The 19,809-nt window shown below is 38.9% G+C and overlaps 1 protein-coding gene across 1 annotated transcript; it reads left to right on the top strand.

Moving 5' to 3' along the window:
* The first annotated feature begins 1,398 nt into the window (after positions 1-1,398).
* C13H5orf15 (chromosome 13 C5orf15 homolog) lies at positions 1,399-18,618 on the top strand. The gene is made up of 3 exons (XM_036898589.2): positions 1,399-1,597; positions 14,858-15,384; positions 17,141-18,618. The coding sequence occupies exons 1-3, from the start codon at positions 1,459-1,461 to the stop codon at positions 17,270-17,272; spliced, it is 798 nt and encodes a 265-aa protein (XP_036754484.2). The 5' UTR covers positions 1,399-1,458; the 3' UTR covers positions 17,273-18,618.
* Positions 18,619-19,809: the final 1,191 nt, after the last annotated feature.

Genomic DNA, 19,809 nt, shown 5'->3' with positions numbered 1-19,809 from the left:
GCCCTCTTGAGTATAAGGGAGCATTTCCATCTCCATTTACATATTAAGTATCTGCCCATTGTATGCAGCATGTTGGAATATTGTGCAAAATACCTTGAGTTCATGATATCTCAACAATAAGAGAACAGTCTGTTATGGGGACAAAGGAACAAAATGGACCAAGAAGAGAGGACTGAAGGTGTGTTTATTTCACAGAAGGCCCTGTTTAACTGAATTTTCCAACAAGCAGAAGCTAGAATTGAGAAGCTTATGAATTAAACTGAGTTGGGGTTTCTGTACAGAAGGGAAAATGCCAGGGGAACTTGGAAAGACTGTACCTTGGCTACCCTGGAAGGTTTGCAATAAGGGCACCATTCAGTCTATCAGGGCTTGTGGTGGGCTTTGGGAAATGAACAGATGAATGACCTCTTAGTTTTCTTTAACAACACGGTTTGTGTGTTGGAGCTGTCACAGGGGCCAGTTAAATGTTAAAAGAAACCAGATTCAGGAGAATACAGGCCCTTCTCTCTTCAGAGAGGCAGCTCAGCTGTGTCTGGGGGAGAGCAGCAGCCTTCTGAAGAAATCAGGGAGACAAGAAGTGAAGCTATGGGTAAAATGTCTTGCTTCATGCCACGCTAGTTTCCCTATAATTCAACCAAGCGAAACCTTTATGATTTGAAGCTTGTAGACATTTACTAACGAAATATTCACAGAACAAACAGACCAAAGCATTGTGCCAGGGCAGTAAGGGAATTTCCTGTAAGTTTCTAAATTTGCATTTTCATAATGGGAATTTTAAGTTACAAAATACAAAAAGTAATAGAACTTATTGTAGGAAGTGTAGAAGCTGCATCCCTACTTCATCACGTCCTTGCTTTTCCTCCGTAATACCTTTACTATTATGTAGAGTGTATTTTACACTATAGTCTCCCGCACAAGAAAACACAAAAGTAGGGAGTTTGTTTTGTTCTGAAATATTAAGTATTTCCATACTGAAATATGGGAAGGTCCCCACTATCTGAAGTTATAAATAAGTATGGGGAAAGATAAAAAATAAAACATTTACCTATAATTCCACCACCTAATGGCCAGTGTTAACATTTGTGTTCCCTTCCTCTTTGGGAACGGGAGGACAGTTACCTTTCGGGATCAGTCTATTACACAGTTGGATTCTCCTCTTAAAAATGTCTTAAAACATTTTTAACTGTACAGTATCCCATTATGTGGGAGCTGGGAGGTGCTTGTTCTCATCCTCTCCACACCTTACACACGACACGCTTCATCCGCAGAGAAGTTTGGCCCGCGGATCTCACTTCACTGTAACTTCCAACATGCTTTCGCCCGGGTTCCAAGAGTCCCGCGCCAGGCGATGACGTTATCGCGCCGGGACGTAGACGCCAGGGGCCGTGCTGCCTTACGCAGTGCCTGACGTCATGACGTAGAACCTAGCAACCGTGCAGGCTCCCGGCCGAGTCCGTTATGGCCGCTGCCACCCTGAGGAGGATGAGGCAGGTCGCGCAAGCGAAGCTGCCGTTCTGGCCAGGCGTCCAGGTGCCCGGGGAGTCGGCGCGGTCGCTGGTCCTGGCGCTGCTGTTTGCGTCCGCCACCATGTCCAGCGGTAAAGGAGGCGCGGCGGCAGGAAGGGCGTGGGAAGACTCGGAGGGCTCCGGCGCGGGCGAAGAGACTGGCCGGGTCAGGGAAAGGGCGCTTCCGAGGGTCTGAGCAGATGGCGTTGCCTGCGGGGCAGGATAGCCACGGCCCGAGGTGTAAGAGTGCGCTGTCTGAAGGAGTCTCCTAAGGCGTCTGAGAAGTGGGGTTGAGAGATGCAGGGACCTGAAGAGCAGGAAGCAGAGTGTAGATGGGCGGGGAGGCGGAAGTGGTGCTGTCTAGAGAGAATGGGTTGCTACCCGGAATGGCGGTGGTGGGGTCTCTGAAATTTCTTGGAGCTGGTAGTTAGGAGAGTCTAGAAGAGGGGGCGGAGGAGACAGGTGCTGAAGAGATGGCCGTGGTTAGGAGGTGTGGTGTCTAGAGACAGACCAGGGTGGGCAGGGGCAGTGACCGGTCTCAGCTGATGGAGTATTTCCTAGGGCGAATGTGAAGGGGAAGAAGCATCGGGTATGGGGCATCTCAGGTCTGGGAGGTTCTGATGCTTGGTAAAGAGCCAGAATACAGGGGCGGTAGGCTCTTGAGGGGATTGGGGGAAGGAGAGTTGTTCTTGGAAAAAGGAGATTCTTTATAAATGTGGTCCCCTTTCCCTGTGTCCTAGGTTAATTGGACAACCCTGCTTCTCTTTAATGAATTGTAGGATTTGATTAAGTATTTCTAACATTTTTTATTTATATTTTTAAACTTTTTTAAATTGAGGCATAATTGACGTATAGCATTACATTAGTTTCAGGCATACAAAATAATGATTTGATACTTGTATACACTACAAACTGATCACAGTAAGTCTGGTTACCATCTGTCATTAAACAGTTACAAATTTTTTTTCTTGTAATGAAAGCCCTTAAGATTTAACTCAGTGATTTTCAAATATACAATACAGATTTATTAACTATAGTCACTATGCTGTACATTACATCCCCATAACTTATTTTATAACTGGATGTTTGTACCTCCTTTTACCCTTCACCCCCCTCCCCTATTAATCTCTATATCTGTGAATTTGTCTTGTTGGCTTTTGTTTTACTTTGATTTTTTTTTCTTTTTGGATTGCAAATGAAAGTGAAATTATACAGTATTTGTCTTTCTCTGTCTTATTTCACTTAGCACAATGCCCTCAAGGTCCATCCATAATGGCAAGATTCCATTATTTTTAATATGGCTGAATAGTAGTCTATTTTATATAATATCATAGCTATTTGTTTTATTAAAGTGTCATTGATATACAATGTTATGAAGGTTTCACATGAACGTTGTAGTTTCAACATTCACCCACATTATCAAGTCCTCACCACCAACCCTCCCCCCACCCTCACCCCCTGTTGCAGTCACTGTCTATTAGCATAGTAAGATGCTATAGGGTCATTACTTTCTTCTCTGTAGTATCACAGCTTTTTTATCCATTCATCCGTCGATAGACATTTAGGTTGTTTCCATATCTTGGCTATTATAAATTACGCCGTATAATTAAATATTTCTTTTCTTAGAAATGTTACATTGTGAATCAAAATGTTGAAAGCTTTATTGAGAAATGGTGAAATCTGTAAACCAGGGCCTAAGATTTAGGGGGAACAAGTCCATTAATAAGAATTTACAATGATTACAGAGTATGTTATTTAGTCATCCCTTTTTCTTTCAGGCCAAGACTTAATCCTGCCTTTTTTCCTACGTCTTTCTTGAGTTTTCAGATGCAAACAGTGTGAATGGAATAGTGTTCTTTTGCTTTCCAAGAGTGGCTGTCCAGCCACACATTTCTCTACTACAGTGCTGGTTCCTTACTTAGGTGTTCTCGGCAGCACTGAGGGCAGGGCAACCGGACCACCCTCCTACCCTCCCAGAAGTGTCTGTAATTCTGTGGAGGAAGTAATGCGTCCATTTTCCCAATCCCCTTCCATTTTAGTAAAATATAATGAGGATTTCCCTGATTGATGCTGATATCCTGTTCCTGGAGTATGAAAGTAGCATCGCTGTTTTGTTCATGTAATCATCTAAGAAGAAACTGACATTAAAACATATTTCTCGTTGGAATGCTTACCACTTACGGTTGGGGGCATCTATAGCTGATAACTATAGTTTCAGAAAGAACTTTTCCCCCTAAGAGATGGTTGAAAATCTTGTGATGAGGGTAAGCGAGGGAGAGAGGGGGGTATTAAGGGGTCCTCTTGTCTCTATTTTCATTTGTTAAAACCCCATAAATATTGCTCCAACTATTCTGGGATATTTCAGGGAATCTTTTTCTTTTTTATTCAGTCTTTATATCAATTGTAAATTCTAATTATTCCTTACTGAAAATAACAAATGTAAACGAGCATATATGTTTTGAATAGGGAAACAACTCTATTGCAGTATAGTGTAGCATTTGTAAAGCTTTGGGTAATAAAATTTTTTGTAAGTGTGCCTTATGGTGGAATGATTTCAATGTACTTACTCTTGTAATAAGAAAATTATAGTCTAAATAGAACGTGTTGAGTTCCAAACTTCAGTTAAGCATAGAAAGTTAAAAAGTAACCACATAGATTTGTTTAAACCTGTTCCATATTACGTTTCTTAGTATTCTAGTGCTTGGATATATTCTTGGCTATCTGTAAGAATTTTTTAGTTTTCTGTTTTTATTTTGATGAAGTCTAAACAGAACTAATGTAAACATTATTTTGGATCACTGGTGAGTCTTGCTATGCCATTTAAAAAATGTGTACTTTCTGTGTTGACATCATATTGCTCCCAAATGATCACCTAAATTTTTTTTTTTTTTTCCGATAATTATTTTTTATTGAAGGGTAGTTGACACACAGTATTACATTAGTTTCAGGTATACAACACAGTGATTCAACATTTATATACATGATAATTCTAGGTACCAGCTATCACCATACCAAGTTGTTACAATATATAAAAATACAATAAAAAAAAATATATATATAAAATTCTGTATAGGGGGGTCAATACTCAATGCACAATCATTAATCCACCCCAAGCCTAATTTTCGTCAGTCTCCAATCTTCTGATGCATAACGAACAAGTTCTTACATGGAGTACAAATTCTTACATAGTGAATAAGTTACATGTGATCACCTAAATTTTTTATGTTTATTTTTATTATTAAGGTACATCGATATACAATAAAATAATAATATTTTTATTATTAAGGTAAATCGATATAAGGTTTCACATAAGCAACATTGTGGTTACTACATTCACCCATATTATTGAGTCCTCCCCACGCCCCACCACAGTCACTGTCCATCAGTGCAGCAAGTTCCTACAGAGTCACTACTTGTCTTTTCTGTGCTATACTGTCTTTCCTCCCTGTCACCCCACCACACACCATGTGTGCCAATCATAATGCCCCTCAATCCCCTGCTCCCTCCCCGACCCAGCCTCTTTGGTAACTGCTAGTCCCTTCTTGGGGTGAGTCTATGACTCTGCTGCTGTTTCGTTACTTCAGTTTTGCTTTGTTACACTCCACAAATGAGTGAAATTATTTTGTACTTGTCTTTCTCCACCTGGCTTATTTTACTGAACATAATACCTTCTAGCTCCATCCATGTTGTTGTAAATGGTAGGATCTGTTTTCTTGTTATGGCTGAATAATATTCCATTGTGTATATGTACCACGTCCTCTTTATCCATTCATCTACGGATGGACACTTAGGTTGTTACCATATCTTGGCTATTGTAAATAGTGCTGTGATAAACATAGGGGTGCATATGTTTTTTGAATCTGGAATCTTGTTTTCTTTGGGTAAATTACTAGGAATGGAATTCCTGGGCCAAATAGTATTTCTATTTTTAGTTTTTTGAGGAGCTTCCATATTGCTTTCCATAATGGTTGAACTAATTTACATTCCCACCAACAGTGTAGGAGTGTTCCCCTTTCTCCACATCCTCACCAGCATTTATTGTTTCTTGTCTTTTGGATGTTGGCCATCCTATCTGGTGTGAGGTGATACCTCATTGTGGTTTTAATTTGCATTTCCCTGATGACTAGCAATGTGGAGCATCTTTTCATGTGCCTGTTGGCCATCTGAATTTCTTCTTTGGAGAAGTGTCTGTTCATATCCTCTGCCCATTTTTTAATTGGGTTATTTGCTTTTTGGGTGTTGAGACATGTGAGTTCTTTATATATTTTGGATGTTAACCCCTTGTCTGATATGTCATTTATGAATATATTCTCCCATACTGTAGGATGCCTTTTTTGTTCTACTGATGGTGTCCTTTGCTGTGTGGAAGCTTTTTAGTTTGATGTAGTCCCATTTGTTCATTTTTGCCTTTGTTTCCCTTGCCCTTGCTAGCCTCATAGAATGAGTTTGGAAGTATTCCCTGCTCTTCTACTTTTTGGAAAACTTTAAGGAGGATGGGTATTATGTCTTCTTTAAATGTTTGATAAAATTCAGCAATGAAGCCATCTGGTACAGGGATTTTGTTCTTAGGTAGTTTTTTGATTACCAATTCAATTTCATTGTTGGTAATCAATCTGCTCATATTTTCTGTTTCTTCCTGGGTCAGTATTGGAAGGTTGTATTTTTCTAGAAAACTGTCCATTTCTTCTAGATTATCCAGTTTGTTAGCATATAATTTTTCATAGTATTCTCTATAATTCTTTGTGTTACTCTAGTGTCCATAGTGATTTTTTATTTCTCATTTCTGATTCTATTGGTGTGTGTAGACTCTTTTTCTTGATAAATCTGGCTAGGGGTTTATCTATTTTGTTTATTTTCTTGAAGAACCAGAGCCTGGCTTCATTGATTCTTTGTATTGTTTTATTCTTCTCAATTTTATATATTTCTGCTCTGATCTTTATTATGTCCCTCCTTATACTGACTCTGGGCCTCCTTTGTTCTTGTTCTAGTTTCATTAATTGTGAGTTTAGACTGTTCATTTGGGATTGTTCTTCTTTCCTGAGGTAGGCCTGTATTGCAATACACTACCCTTTTAGCACAGCCTTTGCTGTGTCCCACAGATTTTGCAGTGTTGAGTTACTGTTTTCATTTGTCTCCATATATTGCTTGATCTCTGTTTTTATTTGGTCATTGATCCATTGATTATTTAGGAGCATGTTAGCCTCCATGTGTTTGTGGGCTTTTTTGTTTCCTTTGCATAATTTATTTCTTTCATACCTTTGTGGTCTGAGAAGCTGGTTGGTACAATTTCAATCCTTCTGAATGTACTGAGCCTCATTTTGTTGCCTAGTGTATGATCTATTCTTGAAAATGTTCCATGTGTACTTGAGAAGAATGTGGATCCTGCTCCTTTTGGGTGCAGTGTTCTGTAGATGTCTGTTAGGTCCACCTGTTCTAATGTGTTGTTCAGTGCCTCTGTCTCCTTACTTATTTTCTGTCTGGTTGATCTGTCCCTTGGAGTGGGTGATGTGTTGAAGTCTCCTGAAATGAATGCATTGCATTCTGTTTCCCCCTTTAATTCTGTTAGTATTTGCTTCACATATGTAGATGCTCCTATGTTGTGTGCATAGATATTTATAATGGTTATATCCTCTTGTTGGATTGACCACTTTATCATTATGTAATGTCCTTCTTTGTCTCTTGTTACTTTCTTTGTTTTGAAGGCTATTTTGTCTGATACAAGTAGTGCAACTCCTGCTTTTTTCTATTATTTGCATGAAATATCTTTTTCCATCCCTTCACTTTTAGTCTGTGTATGTCTTTGGGTTTGAAGTGAGTCTTTTGTAGGCAGCATGTAGATGGGTCTTGTTTTTTTATCCATTCTCCCACTCTGTGCCTTTTGATTGGTGCATTCAGTCCACTTACATTTAGGGTGATTATTGATAGATATATAGTTATTGTAATTGCAGGTTTTGGATTTGTGGTTACCAAAGGTTCAAGGGTGGCTTCTTTACTATCTAACAGTCTAACTTAACTCACTTTGTATGCTCTTTGACATTCAATTTAAAGGTTCTTTTAGTTTTCCTCCTCTTCCATTCTTTATATATTAGGTGTCTTATTCTGTACTCTTTGTGTATCCCTTGACTGACTTTGTGAGTAGTTGATTTAATTTTGCATTTGCTTGGTAAATAATTGGTTTACTTCCTTTACTGTTGTTTTATTTTCTCTGGTGACAGCTATTTAGCCTTAGGAGCATTTCCATCTATAGCAGTCCCTCCAAAATACACTGTAGAGACAGTTTGTGGGAGGTTAATTTCCTCAACTTTTGCTTATCTTGAAATTATTTAATTCCTGCTTCAAATTTGAATGATAATCTTTCCGGATAGAGTATTCTTGGTTCGAGGCCCTTCTGTTTCATTGCATTAAATATGTGATGCCACTTCCTTCTGGCCAGTAAGGTTTCTGCTGAGAAGTCTGATGATAGCCTGATGGGCTTTCCTTTGTATGTGATCTTTTTTCTCTCTGGCTGCTCTTAATACCCGGTCCTTGTCCTTGATCTTTGCCATTTAAGTTTTTATGTCTTGGTGTTATCTTCCTTGGGTCCCTTGTGTTGGGAGATCTGTGCACTTCCTTGGCCTGAGAGACTATTTCCTTCCCCAGCCTGGGGAAATTTTCAGCAATTATTTCCTCAAAGAGACTTTCTATGCCTTTTTCTGTCTCTTCTTGTATCCCTGTAATGTGAATATTATTCCATTTGGATTGGTCACATAGTTCTCTTACTATTCTTTCATTCCTAGAGAATCCTTTTTTCTCTCTGTGCCCCAGATTCTTTGTTTTCCTGTTCTCTAATTTCTGTTTCATATGTTATCTCCTCTACCTCATCTGATCTGCTTTTAAGTCCCTCCATTGTATGTTTCATTTCAGATACTGTGTTTTTCAAAGTTTCTGTTTCTTTCTTGAAGTTCTCCCTGAGGTCTTGAATAGTTTTCTGTAGCTCTGTGAGCATGTTTATGATTTTTATTTTGTAAGCTTTATGAGGAAGATTGGTGATTTCAGTTTCACGTGTCCCTCTTTCTGGTGTTTGTGGGGTTTGGTTTGTACCCGGTTCTTTTGCCATTTCATATTTGTATGAATAACATGAGATAATAACTTTGTGTAGGCAGTCCTCTCTAGTGCCCAGAAGCTCTGCTCTCTGGAGCTTCCCAGCCCCTGGAGTGATGGCAGGTGTCACAGGCAAGCGGCACCGGTACCTGCCAGGAGGAAAGAGCTCTTTCCTGCTTTCTGGCCACCATGCCTGCCTCTACTGCCAGGGCCAGTGGGCTGAGCATGCAGGAATGAGCCTCTGCATTATGCCACTGTAGCTGCCATAGGTGGGGCCGCCCTCTGGCTGGCCTGATGCAATGTCGGGGGTAGCACGTTTGGGAACAGATACTGGCTGGGAGGAAGGAGCGGCATGCTGCTTATCACATTGGGGTGTCCTGGTGCATGTTGCCAGCAAGTGGGATGGAGTGCATGAAGCTCCTGAAAGTTCCCAGTGTGCTGGCTGAGTGTGCCAGGATGATTTTGTCCATCTGTCCTTTCTCCTGAGCAGCAATGTCTGTGTAATCCTTGCCCCTTTAGCAGCTCTCTCGCTGTTGGGAAGTCTTTCAATGTGCCCACCTTTCAAGGTGTCCCATAGCAGCCAGTTGTGAGTACCTGTTCTCCACAAGTGGCTGGAATCTCAGTCTCTCCAAGTATACTGCCTGTCTTTGCTTTCCAACCCCACTAATCTCCAGAGCACCATTTAATGTAGGTTTGTGCTCCTAGAGCAGGTCTCCAGGGCTGGATGTTCAGCAGTCCTAGGCTTCTGCCCCCTCCCCACTCCATTTCTCTTCCTCCTACCTGTGAGTTGGGGTGGGGGGTGGGCTCCCAGAGGGTTTTCAGCAGATGAGTAATGTCATCTAACTTAGTTTTTATAGGATGACACTGGCTGCTGTGTTGAGAGTGGACAATAGGGGTTGAGGTAGACACAAGCAGATCATTTAGAAGGCTGCTGTAATAATCCAGGTAAGATGATAGTGGCTTGGACTAGACAGTAGTAGTGGAGGGGTGAAAAGTCTTCAAATTCTGCATGTAGTTTAAATGTAGCATAAGATTGGATGGTTAAGAAAATGACTCCTAGGTTTTTGGCTTGAGTAACTAGAAAAATGGAACTGCCATTCATTGCTATTAAGGGAGATAGGTACAAGTCTTTGTTTTGTTGTTTTGTTTTTTCTTTTTGGAGTGGGAAGTAAAAATGTATTTCTTTAATTGTAGGTTCCTGTATCATTTTACCCAGTTTTCCCAATGGTAACATTTTACAAAACTAGTACAATATCACAACCAGGATACTGACAATGGGCCAGTCAATATACAGAGTATTTCTGTCACTATAAGGACTTCTCATGTGACCTTTTTTATAGTCATCCCCCACCTCCCTCCTATCTCCACCCCCTCCTGAAATCCTGACAACCACTAATCTGTTTTTTATTTCTATAATTTTGTCAGTTTGAGAATGTGATATAAATGGAATCATATGGTATGTCACTTTTTGGGATTGGCTCTTTTCACTTAATAATTCTTTGGAGATCCATCCAAGTTGTTTCATATGTCAATAGTTTGTTCCTTTTTATTGCTAAATATCCATGGTGGGGATCTATTACACTTTATATACCATTCATCTACTATAGCACATCTGGGTTTTTTCCAGTTTTTGGCTATTATGAATAAAGCTGCTATAAACATTCATGTTCAGATTTTTGTGTGAACATAAGTTTTCATTTCTCTGGGATAAATGCCCAGGAGTGCAATTTCTGGGTCATATGGTAGTTGCCTATTTAGTTGTTTAAGAAACTGCCAAACTTTTCTGGCATGGTTGTTCTATTTTACATTACCACCAGCAACATATGGGTGGTCTAGTTTCCCTGCATCCTTGCCAACATTTGATATTGTCAGTATTTTTTATTTTAGCTATTCTAATAGGTGTGCAGTGAAATCTCATTATGGTTTTAATTTGCTTTCCTGTAATGGCTAATATCATTTCATGTGCTCATTTGCCACCTGTATATTCTCTTTGGTGAAGTCTCTCTTCCTGTCTTTTGTCCATGTTCTAATTGGACTGTTCGCTCTTCCACTTGTGAGTTCTCAGAGTTCTTTTTGTATTCTAGCTGCTAGTCCTTTGTTGGGTTGGGGCTTCTAAGTATGTTTCCCACTTTGTAGCTTGTCTTTTCATCCTTAGAAGAATATTTTTCATGGAAAAAAAGTTTTTAATTTTGATGGAAATCTTGAAAAATTTATGAATTTTTCCCTTTTATGTATTGTGTATTTGCTGTCAAGTCTAGGAATATGTTTCCTAGCCCTAAATTCCAAAGATTTCCTCCTGTGACTTTTTCTAAAAGCTTTATAGTTTTACATTTTACATTAAATTTGTGAAGCATTTTAAGTTAATTTTTGTAAAGGTGTGAGACTTAGGTGGGTTTCATTTAGCTTGTTAATATGATGGATTGTACTGATTGGCTTTTGAATATTGAACCAGTCTTACATCCCTGGAATAAACCTCATTATTCATAGAATATCAATCTTTTTATATATTGCTGATTTTTATGTCTAATATTTTGTTAGAGATTTTTGTATCTATGTTCATGACAGATATCAGTCTGTAGTTTTCTTTTTCTGTAGTGTCTTTGGTTTTGGTATCAGGATAATAGCACTTGCTTCACAAAGTGAATTGAGAAGTGTTCCCTCCTCTTCTGTTTTCTGGACGAGATTGTGTAGAATTGGTGTTAATTCTTTAAACATTGGTAGAATTTGCTAGTGAAACCATCTGAGTCTGGGAATTTATATTTTGGGAGTTTAAAAAATAATTCCATTTCCTTAATAGTTAAAGAGCTATTCAAATAATGCATTTCATATTGTGTGAGTTGTGGTAGTTTGTGTTTTTAATACTCTAGTCTTATTTAAACTTTCTCTTTTAGTTGGCTTTTAATGACATCACTCTGGCAGGAGAAGGGGGGTTGCTGCACATCACTGCCAGGTAGAGGGAGAATTCTAGGGTTTCCACTTGATTTCTATTGACATCCAAAGGGTGGTGGTCATCTTGTTACTTCTGGGCAGGGGTGGGAGTTCTGGCTGCCCTCATGGCCTGCACAGTCATGGTGGAAGAGGTTGCCTTGTTACTGCTGGCTGATGGCTAAAGTTTTGGCTCTCCACTTGGCCTCCTCTGACACCATCCCATTGTGGAGGGGAAGGGGCACCTCATTACAGCCTGATAAGGGGGGACATCTAGGCTCCCCACTTGGCCTTTGCTGGTGTGGTTTTGAGTGGAACCACAGTTTTTTCTGGGGTGTTTGCCTGGAGTAGAGCTGTCGTTATCTAAACGCTTTCTTGGTAGGCTGCCTCTCTCCTGACCATTTGGCTAGAGAGAGCAGGCTTTTTGGGGGACCCATTTTGTCTGTACTCTTTGGTGTTTCCAGGTTGCTGACTTCTTCAGCTCCATGTCTGGAATACATGAGGTAGAAAAAGAAATACAGGGAAGTTACCACCAGGTCGTTTCTCGGGTTCAGAGGTCTCTAACTGCTCTGACTTACTCTCTCTACCTTTCAGAGTCTTATGTTATTTTATATATAACATGCAGGATCTTTGGTTGTTTGTAGTGGAAGAATAGGGAACAGCATGTGCATTCCATCTTCCTGAAAGCTGGTCAGAATTCATTTTGAATGTGTTGAATGTCAGACATCTAAGAGGAGATGTCAAGTGGGCAGTTGGATTTATGAGTCTAGAGTTCTGGCAACTCACGGAAGTTCTCTTCTGATGGCTTCATTTTTCTCTGAGCAGTTAGGAAGTGATGCCATCGGTTAAAAATGAAGACAACAGAGAAGGTGTTGGAAGGTTGAGGACAGAAGAAAATGTGAAATGGTCTCCTGAGGGAGCAGGAGGGTGAATGGACTAGGCAAATACAGTGTGACTGCCCACAGCACTACATATACATCCAAATTTTGGCATTGATCTATGTATTTATTTCCAGCCATGTTCAGCTGTTTGGTGCAGATGGGAAGTAGTCAGAGAATTTGATTTAACTCAGGATGCAGCCTCGCCAAGTAAGTGGGACAAAGTGAGTAAGGGGGAAGGCATTTGAAGGTGTGTGTAAGGGAGGGATAATGGCTGACCACGAATTGAATGTGGTAAAGAGGGAAGACTGTGTGTTGTGAGAGCGTGGAGTGGTGGCCATGAAGGACTGAGAAGGTGGTAGGATCAGCGAATTGTAGGTCGTGATGGATTCAGAATATCAGGGAATGAACTGGAAAGGTAGGAGGTCATGTCAGCAAATGGTATGCGTGAAATTGAGACTATGGAGGGGTGATGATGATAGAGAATGGCCATGGGAGTGAGGGGTTAAGGTTAGGGGAGAGCTGGATGATCAGAAGAGAGTCAAGGATTTTGAAATCAAGCAGTAGTTGAACTCTAGAGCCAGGAGCTAAAATAATTGAAAATTAGGGACTGTGAACTGGGAGTTGGTGGACAAAGGTTAGTGGGTGATAGCTGATGACAAGAGAATCAAGGCTGGAGTATTTAGGGAAGGGAATGGGAGAATGTTTCTGGAATGGGCTACCCCCTTCCCAAGGAGAATAGTCCCCCTCCCCCAGGGCACCCAAGGATGTGGGAAAGAAACAGCTGTTAATGAAAAGGGCTGCAGGGAAAGTGTGTGCTTAAGGGAGGTCTAGGGTTCAGTTACACCAGGAAGGTGAGTTTGCTGGTGACGGACTGAGTTCTTGAGTGCACAGGGGAGGGGTTTCTGGATGTGGAGAGGGGGTGGGAGATGGGGACAAATTGCAATTATTCTCCTGTCAGCTTGTTTCCTTTATACAGAGTTATTCTAAAGTCAAGCATGGAAAAACAAATTTTTAAAAAAAGATTAGTTAGTTGGTGCCCAGTTTTTTTGAGTTTTACTTTAAAACATGTTTTCCCTCACTTTGGCAGGAGGGTTAAATATATCAGAAAAATAGTAATTTGTAAATGCCTGAATGATAACTAAGTTGAGGTGATAAACGTAAAGTTCTTTTAAGAAATTCCTGTCAATAGTCCCTGAACAATGTACTCAATTGTAAGCCCTGTTTATTTCTGTTCTTCCAGGGAAAAATTTCAAGGAACCAAGTGTTGAAAATGTTTAAGAGTTTTTCCTAATTTACTAAGTTGTTTTTTCTGAGATTCTATGTAGTCCTGTTCAGACTAGCTATTTATTTTTTCTACATGAAATAGATTCCAACTGTGGTACACAAACCAGGGTATATTCACATAAGCAAAGGTTGTCTATTATGAGATTGTTAATTTGCACACATGGTTATGAAGACCCAGGAATGATTTGGTTAGTCTTACCCCTATAAAGTATATTACCTTAATTTGATAGTCTTAAAAATATTTTCTGAGTATTTTTAGATCTCAAGTAACAGTTCTTTTTTTAAAGTATAATGGATATTCTTGAAGTTCTTCAACAGTTACTACATTAGATAAGTTAGAAACACTGTTAAATTTCAACAGGGAATCCTCTGAACTTTTAGAGTTAACTGCGGTAAATAATTTAACCTTTAGTAAATTTAGATGTTGAGTAGGTAGGAGCAGAGGGAAGAACTTGCATTTATTTGGTGTCATCCCCATGCTTCAACTGCATGCTGCAATCTTTAAAATAGTCTAGTTCACACTTAGTTTTCAAGTCCGGTTTCCAGTTCTTTTCCTTTAGGAGTTTTCCCTTCTTGCTGAGAATACTTTTCTTTTTTTTTCATTTGGGAGAGACAGTCTTCCATGCCTAGTGTCACTTAGAAATGCTGCCTATAGTTTGCTTATAGCTACTGTTGAATTTGTCATATTGTGCTGAAAATATTTAGGTTCAAATTCTGGGTCTAGTTCGTGGCCTTTTCTTTAGCTAGAATCAGCTACCTATCTTTCTGTTCTGGGGGTGGGGCTAGATGGGAGTCTGGGCGAGGATTTCTCAGGTCCAGCCTCTCTGTGAAGTAAAAACAGAGGGGATGGGTCAGAGCTCTGCATGGACTTTGCCATTGTGACCTAAAGTCACACCCCTCTCTATTCTTTCTTTTTCCTTTTGGTGGCCGCCTATATAATGCAGCAGGTCTCTTAGGCTGTTTAAGATGTTATTATCTGGCAAGGCAGTTGTTATTTGAGGAATAATTACGAAGAAATGTAACTGATTACTGGCTATTGAGACTTACTAACCAATTCTCAAGAGAAGGTTACAGGAATTTAGCAAATAAATGCTTGGTGAAAAATTTAGGTAAATACGTGTCTAGCTTGGTGGAGATAAAGTTGGAGATGTCAGTTTAATGTTCTTAATTTGCTTATTTTAGCTCTACCACAGACTGATTCGCTGAGCCAAACTGTACTCAAGCCAGAGGTTTCTACTCCAAATATGAATGCTTTAAAACATGAAAACCAAACCAAACTTTCTATTTCCCAAATCAGCACCACTCTCCCTCCCGCAACCAGTACAGAGAGAAGTGGAGGGGCATCTGTGGCCCCTCGTCCCTCACCTACCGCCTCTCTGTCCCAAGAGGAGGCCGGAAACAATGAAGATCCTAGCATTGAGGAGGATGATCTTCTCACACTGAATAGTTCTCCGTCCGCTGCCAAAGACACTCTGGACAATGGGGATTACGGAGAACCAGAATATGACTGGACCACCAGCCCCAGGGATGAGGAGTCCAGTGAGGCCTTGGAAGATAACAGGAGCTACATGGAAATCGAACAGTCAGTGAGATCTTTTAAGACCCCATCTTCAAATATAGAAGAGGAAGATAGCCATTTCTTTTTTCATCTTATTATTTTTGCTCTATGTATTGCTGTTGTTTACATTACATACCACAACAAAAGGAAGGTAAGTTGCCCTTTATTATCTCATTCATAGTTCTAATTAATACTTCTGATGATTCAGTTTTTTTCTTTTTAGTCAAGTTTAAATTGATGGTGAAATATTGAGATGTCTAATCAGTTTATAAATCTGGCATGTTTTAACAAAATACAGACAGAATCCTTTACTCCATGTGATTCCAAAAGAGTCAGATTATTTTTTAATAAGCAAAAATTAAAGCCCAGTGTTTATTAATTTTTTTAATTGAAGTATCATTGATACACAATCTTATATTAGTTTCAAATGTACAACACAGTGGTTCAACAGTTACCCATGTTATTAAATCCTTAACCCCTCTAGTGCAGTTCAGTCTTTCAGTGTAGAAAGATGTTGCAGAACCATTGACTATATTCTCGCTCTGTACTGCTGTCCCTAGGACCAACTTATATTATGATTGCAAATTATTGTGCCTCTTTAATCCCTTCACCTCCCCCACCAAGTGGTTTGTTTGAAAAAAGGATTATATCTTACATTAGCATTGCTACTTCAGTGGGAATACTTGTAGAGAAAGATTATTAACGTAAGACTTTTCATTTATTAAGCATTCAACTTAATGATATTTTGGTAACTTTTTTTCTGGTTGTAAAATTATTTCGCGCTTATTTTAGGGAATTCAGGAAACACAGAAAAGTATAGAAAAGAAAATTTAAGCTATCAATCATCCAAAGTTGACCATTATTAATATGTTGGTATATTTCTGGTCTATAATTATGTATATAATTGAGATATAATGTGTGTATGTTATATTTTTGAATGACTTGATCCCATAGAGTTTTATATCTTGCTTTTTACCTAACAAATCATGAGCATTTTCCATATCATTAATACTCTTTATAAACATGATTTAACAGATACACAATTTAGCCATTTTTCTATTGAATATTTAGATGGTTTCCAATTTTTAGTTCAAAAATAATATTGTGATGAACATTTCTGTACTGGAATTGACTTGTTGATTACATGAAGCAAAGGAGGCATATGTAGGACTGGATGGAAAATTTACTATGAGGGTACATCTTGGCACTGGGTAGTGGCAGAGCTGAATAGTTCAGCTTTTCAGATGCTTAACGGGAGGCCAAACACACAATGTCTTTTTAAATACTTTCTGATTAGGAAATGTCTGTTTTTGACTTTATTGTAATTTGCTTTGTGATTCTGGCAAGCCATCTTCCCTTTTGGGGCCTTTATTTTTTCATCTGAGAAATAACAAAACTGGACCAGATAATTTCAAGATGCCTTCCAGCTTTGAGAATCAGCAATTCTTATATATAACTGTTGGTGGTTTTGAGTTAGCAAACAAGCCCTACAAACCCTTTTGGTTATTTGTGTTTTATTAGTTTATTGCTATCATTAAAAAAATTTGTAGGTGGGCAAAATTTTGAATGCTAATGACATTCTATCCCAGTGTTTAGTGTTGGGCCATCTCTATTATAGCATCTAAGGACCTTGTTAAACAGGTAGGCTCCTGGGCTCTGCTGCAGTCTATTAACTCATCTCTGAAGATGGAGCCCAGGAATCAATCTTTAACAAGCACTCCTATGTATGTTAAAATTATAGAAGCACTGTCTAGCCTTGTTTACAAGATGGAAAATAAAACAGCCTTACTGTTATTTTACTTGTTGTATTTGGGAACCTAGTAGAGAGATATTTCACTTGTTATGAAACTTTTTAACGTATCTTCCATTTTCTCTTTTACATATCTAATTATTTTGTTTTATTCCAGATTTTCCTTCTGGTTCAAAGCAGGAAATGGCGTGATGGTCTTTGTTCCAAAACAGTGGAATACCATCGTCTGGACCAGAATGTTAATGAGGCAATGCCTTCTCTGAAGATTACCAATGATTATATTTTTTAAAGCACTGTGATTTCAGTTTGCTTATTATGTAATTTTATTTGCTTGACTTTTTATATGACATTGTGCAGATGTTTGCCATAGGCAACTGGTACTTAAATGAGAGGTAGGTCTCTATTTTGCCTTGGTGCTTTGGAAATTAAATATCACAAACAAGGAGTATATAATTTATTCCTACACTTTTAGAAGTGAATTCAATCGGGTGTCCAAAATGTGGAGCTAAGCATTACCTGTTAGTTTTTTTGTTTTAGATTTCTTTATTCTACTTCTTCTGGAAGTATTAGTAATTCTACTTTTAAAAAATCCCAAACTTGTAACAAAATTCTAACATATCTGAAACTGCTGACTCAGATTCTTTCTGCCACCCAAGTACTATTTTTTAAACACACATTTCTTTGTGCTCCCAAACTGTAATCTACAAGGATGTATGTGATAATGCTTTGCATATAGATAACATTTTTTCTTCCAGAAAAATTGCTTTGAATATTTTTGGGTAAGTTAAACATGACTTAAGATAATGATATTGCTCAATCTGTCCACAATTTTAGGTAACACATTCATAAATGTGTCTAGAAATTCTGACAGTAGAGAGACAGTGCAGTTTGCATTGGACATAGGCAAAATATTATAGAGATGCCATTTGCTGGTTTGAATTACTGAGTTAAATTTAGAAGTAGAAATTATGGTAAAGTATCAAATACATATAAAATTGCTTTTAGTTAGCAATTGATTGTAGCACAGGTTCCTCTAACCTTTGAAGCAAGGAGTAGAATTTAAAATTATATCAGATTTGTTCACTTTATTATCTTGTAATACGTTTGAATAAATCTTAGAGGCCATTATCACTTAATTAATATTATATCTAGATCTTTCAAATTAAAATTATACCCAAATGAAGTTGTTTGTATACATAAAGGATGTAGGAGTACACTTTTTCACCCCCTGTACTTGTTTTTCTTTTTTTTTTTATAGCAACTGGAAATTATTTACTGTATTTCATTTTATTGTGTCCTTCTATCATAATTAATTGATCCATATGTAAATATATGATTTGAACCATGGTTGACTTACAAGGGTCTCTACAACTTTTTAGAAAACATAGCCCCTGGTATACACACTCACAAAGCCCAGATGAGCCAGAGGGCGTGTGCTCTGTGTAAGGCTGGAGGAAGTGGGGCCGTCCGTCATTTCTCCAGGGTGGACGATTTACTGCCCTAATAAGGAAGGGAAGCACAATGGAAATACACCTGAACTGTTCTACTGCAGTAATTTTTTTCATATCTGAAATTGTATTATTTAATATTTTGAATAAGATTTTAAAAAATAAATGGTAAAGATATATAAATCTATGATTTTATAAGTGTGTTTCATTTTAATGATGGCATGTGGGTCCCTCATTTGGGTGGTGATGAAGAGGTAGTATTGTGTGTGGGTGGGAGCGAACCTGACTAGCTTGCTTTTGTTACTTTTAGCAGAATTCTGCCTCTGTGAATTCACTTATAGTTCTAAATCCTACTTTAGGCCTAACTTACTGCTAAATACTGAAGTTTATTGAAAACTGTAGCAAAGTAGGATGAAAAGAAAGGACAGCAGTTAGATCAGTGTGTGCTCTCTAGCATTCTGGCCTTCTTGTCTCCCCGCTGAGCACCCCCTCATTCTGGAGGATCAGCCCCAGTGGACCTAGAGCTCTCGGGCACCTGCTGACGGCAGCCTCTGCGGCCCAAGTCCCAACGCTGCAGTCAGGTAGCCTCTGACCTGGAGTGTCAGGCCGTACATCTGATGAGAAGTGCCCCCAGAGTCACAGAGGCACCTGAGCTGCTAGCCTGTAAATATGTATGTAATTCACATGCATATGTATGTTACAATATTACATGAATTTGATCACATAGTTTTGCTTCTTGCTTTTTACCTAACAAATCTTACCTAACAAATTTGGATGAATTGATTAATCCAAATTAATATGGATTAATGATAATCCAGATATTAATCCATATCATTAATATTCTTTAAGAACATTTAATAGTTACATAATTTATTTAGCTATTTTCCTGTGAAATGCTTAGGTGGCTTTCAATTTTTGGTTCAGAAATAATACTGTGATGTCATTTCTGTACTAGAATTGGTTTGTTGAACTTCATGGGGCAAAGGAGGCATACATAGGACTGGATGGCACAGATAAAATGCACACTCGGGTCTTTCAGCATTGTTGTTTCCTGCTTAGGTGTCGTACTGTCTTTCCTTCTCCTGTTTGCCTTTTGGATAGACCAGAAGCTCTGCAGCAAGCGTTAGTACGGATGGCATAATAGGTTGTGCTTTAGCTCCCAGTCCTGTATTTTATCTGAAAAGGAATGTGTTGAAACTTGTGAGGCAGACGGAAACAGGCATTTAGAGTTTGTGCAGGCAGGCATATCTTGACTGGGGCTTTGATTTTAGATGGAAACTCCTGAGGCTGAGTGCGAGCTCTCTCATAGAATGTGTGCAGGAGGCGGCCCTCTCTATAGTTTGCTCCGTGAGATGTGAGCTTGAGAACAGAGACCAAC

Source organism: Manis pentadactyla, chromosome 13, assembly GCF_030020395.1.
Source record: "Manis pentadactyla isolate mManPen7 chromosome 13, mManPen7.hap1, whole genome shotgun sequence".
Taxonomy (NCBI): domain Eukaryota; kingdom Metazoa; phylum Chordata; class Mammalia; order Pholidota; family Manidae; genus Manis; species Manis pentadactyla.
This window is presented reverse-complemented; position numbering and strand designations above follow the sequence as displayed.

Bases quoted from the DNA above. Each gene is read 5' to 3' on its own strand.
- C13H5orf15 (XM_036898589.2), top strand. From the start codon at position 1,459: ATGGCCGCTGCCACCCTGAGGAGGATGAGGCAGGTCGCGCAAGCGAAG. The intron at 1,598-14,857 runs GTAAAGGAGGCG...TGCTTATTTTAG, and splicing joins GTCCGCCACCATGTCCAGCG to CTCTACCACAGACTGATTCG. The intron at 15,385-17,140 runs GTAAGTTGCCCT...GTTTTATTCCAG, and splicing joins CATACCACAACAAAAGGAAG to ATTTTCCTTCTGGTTCAAAG.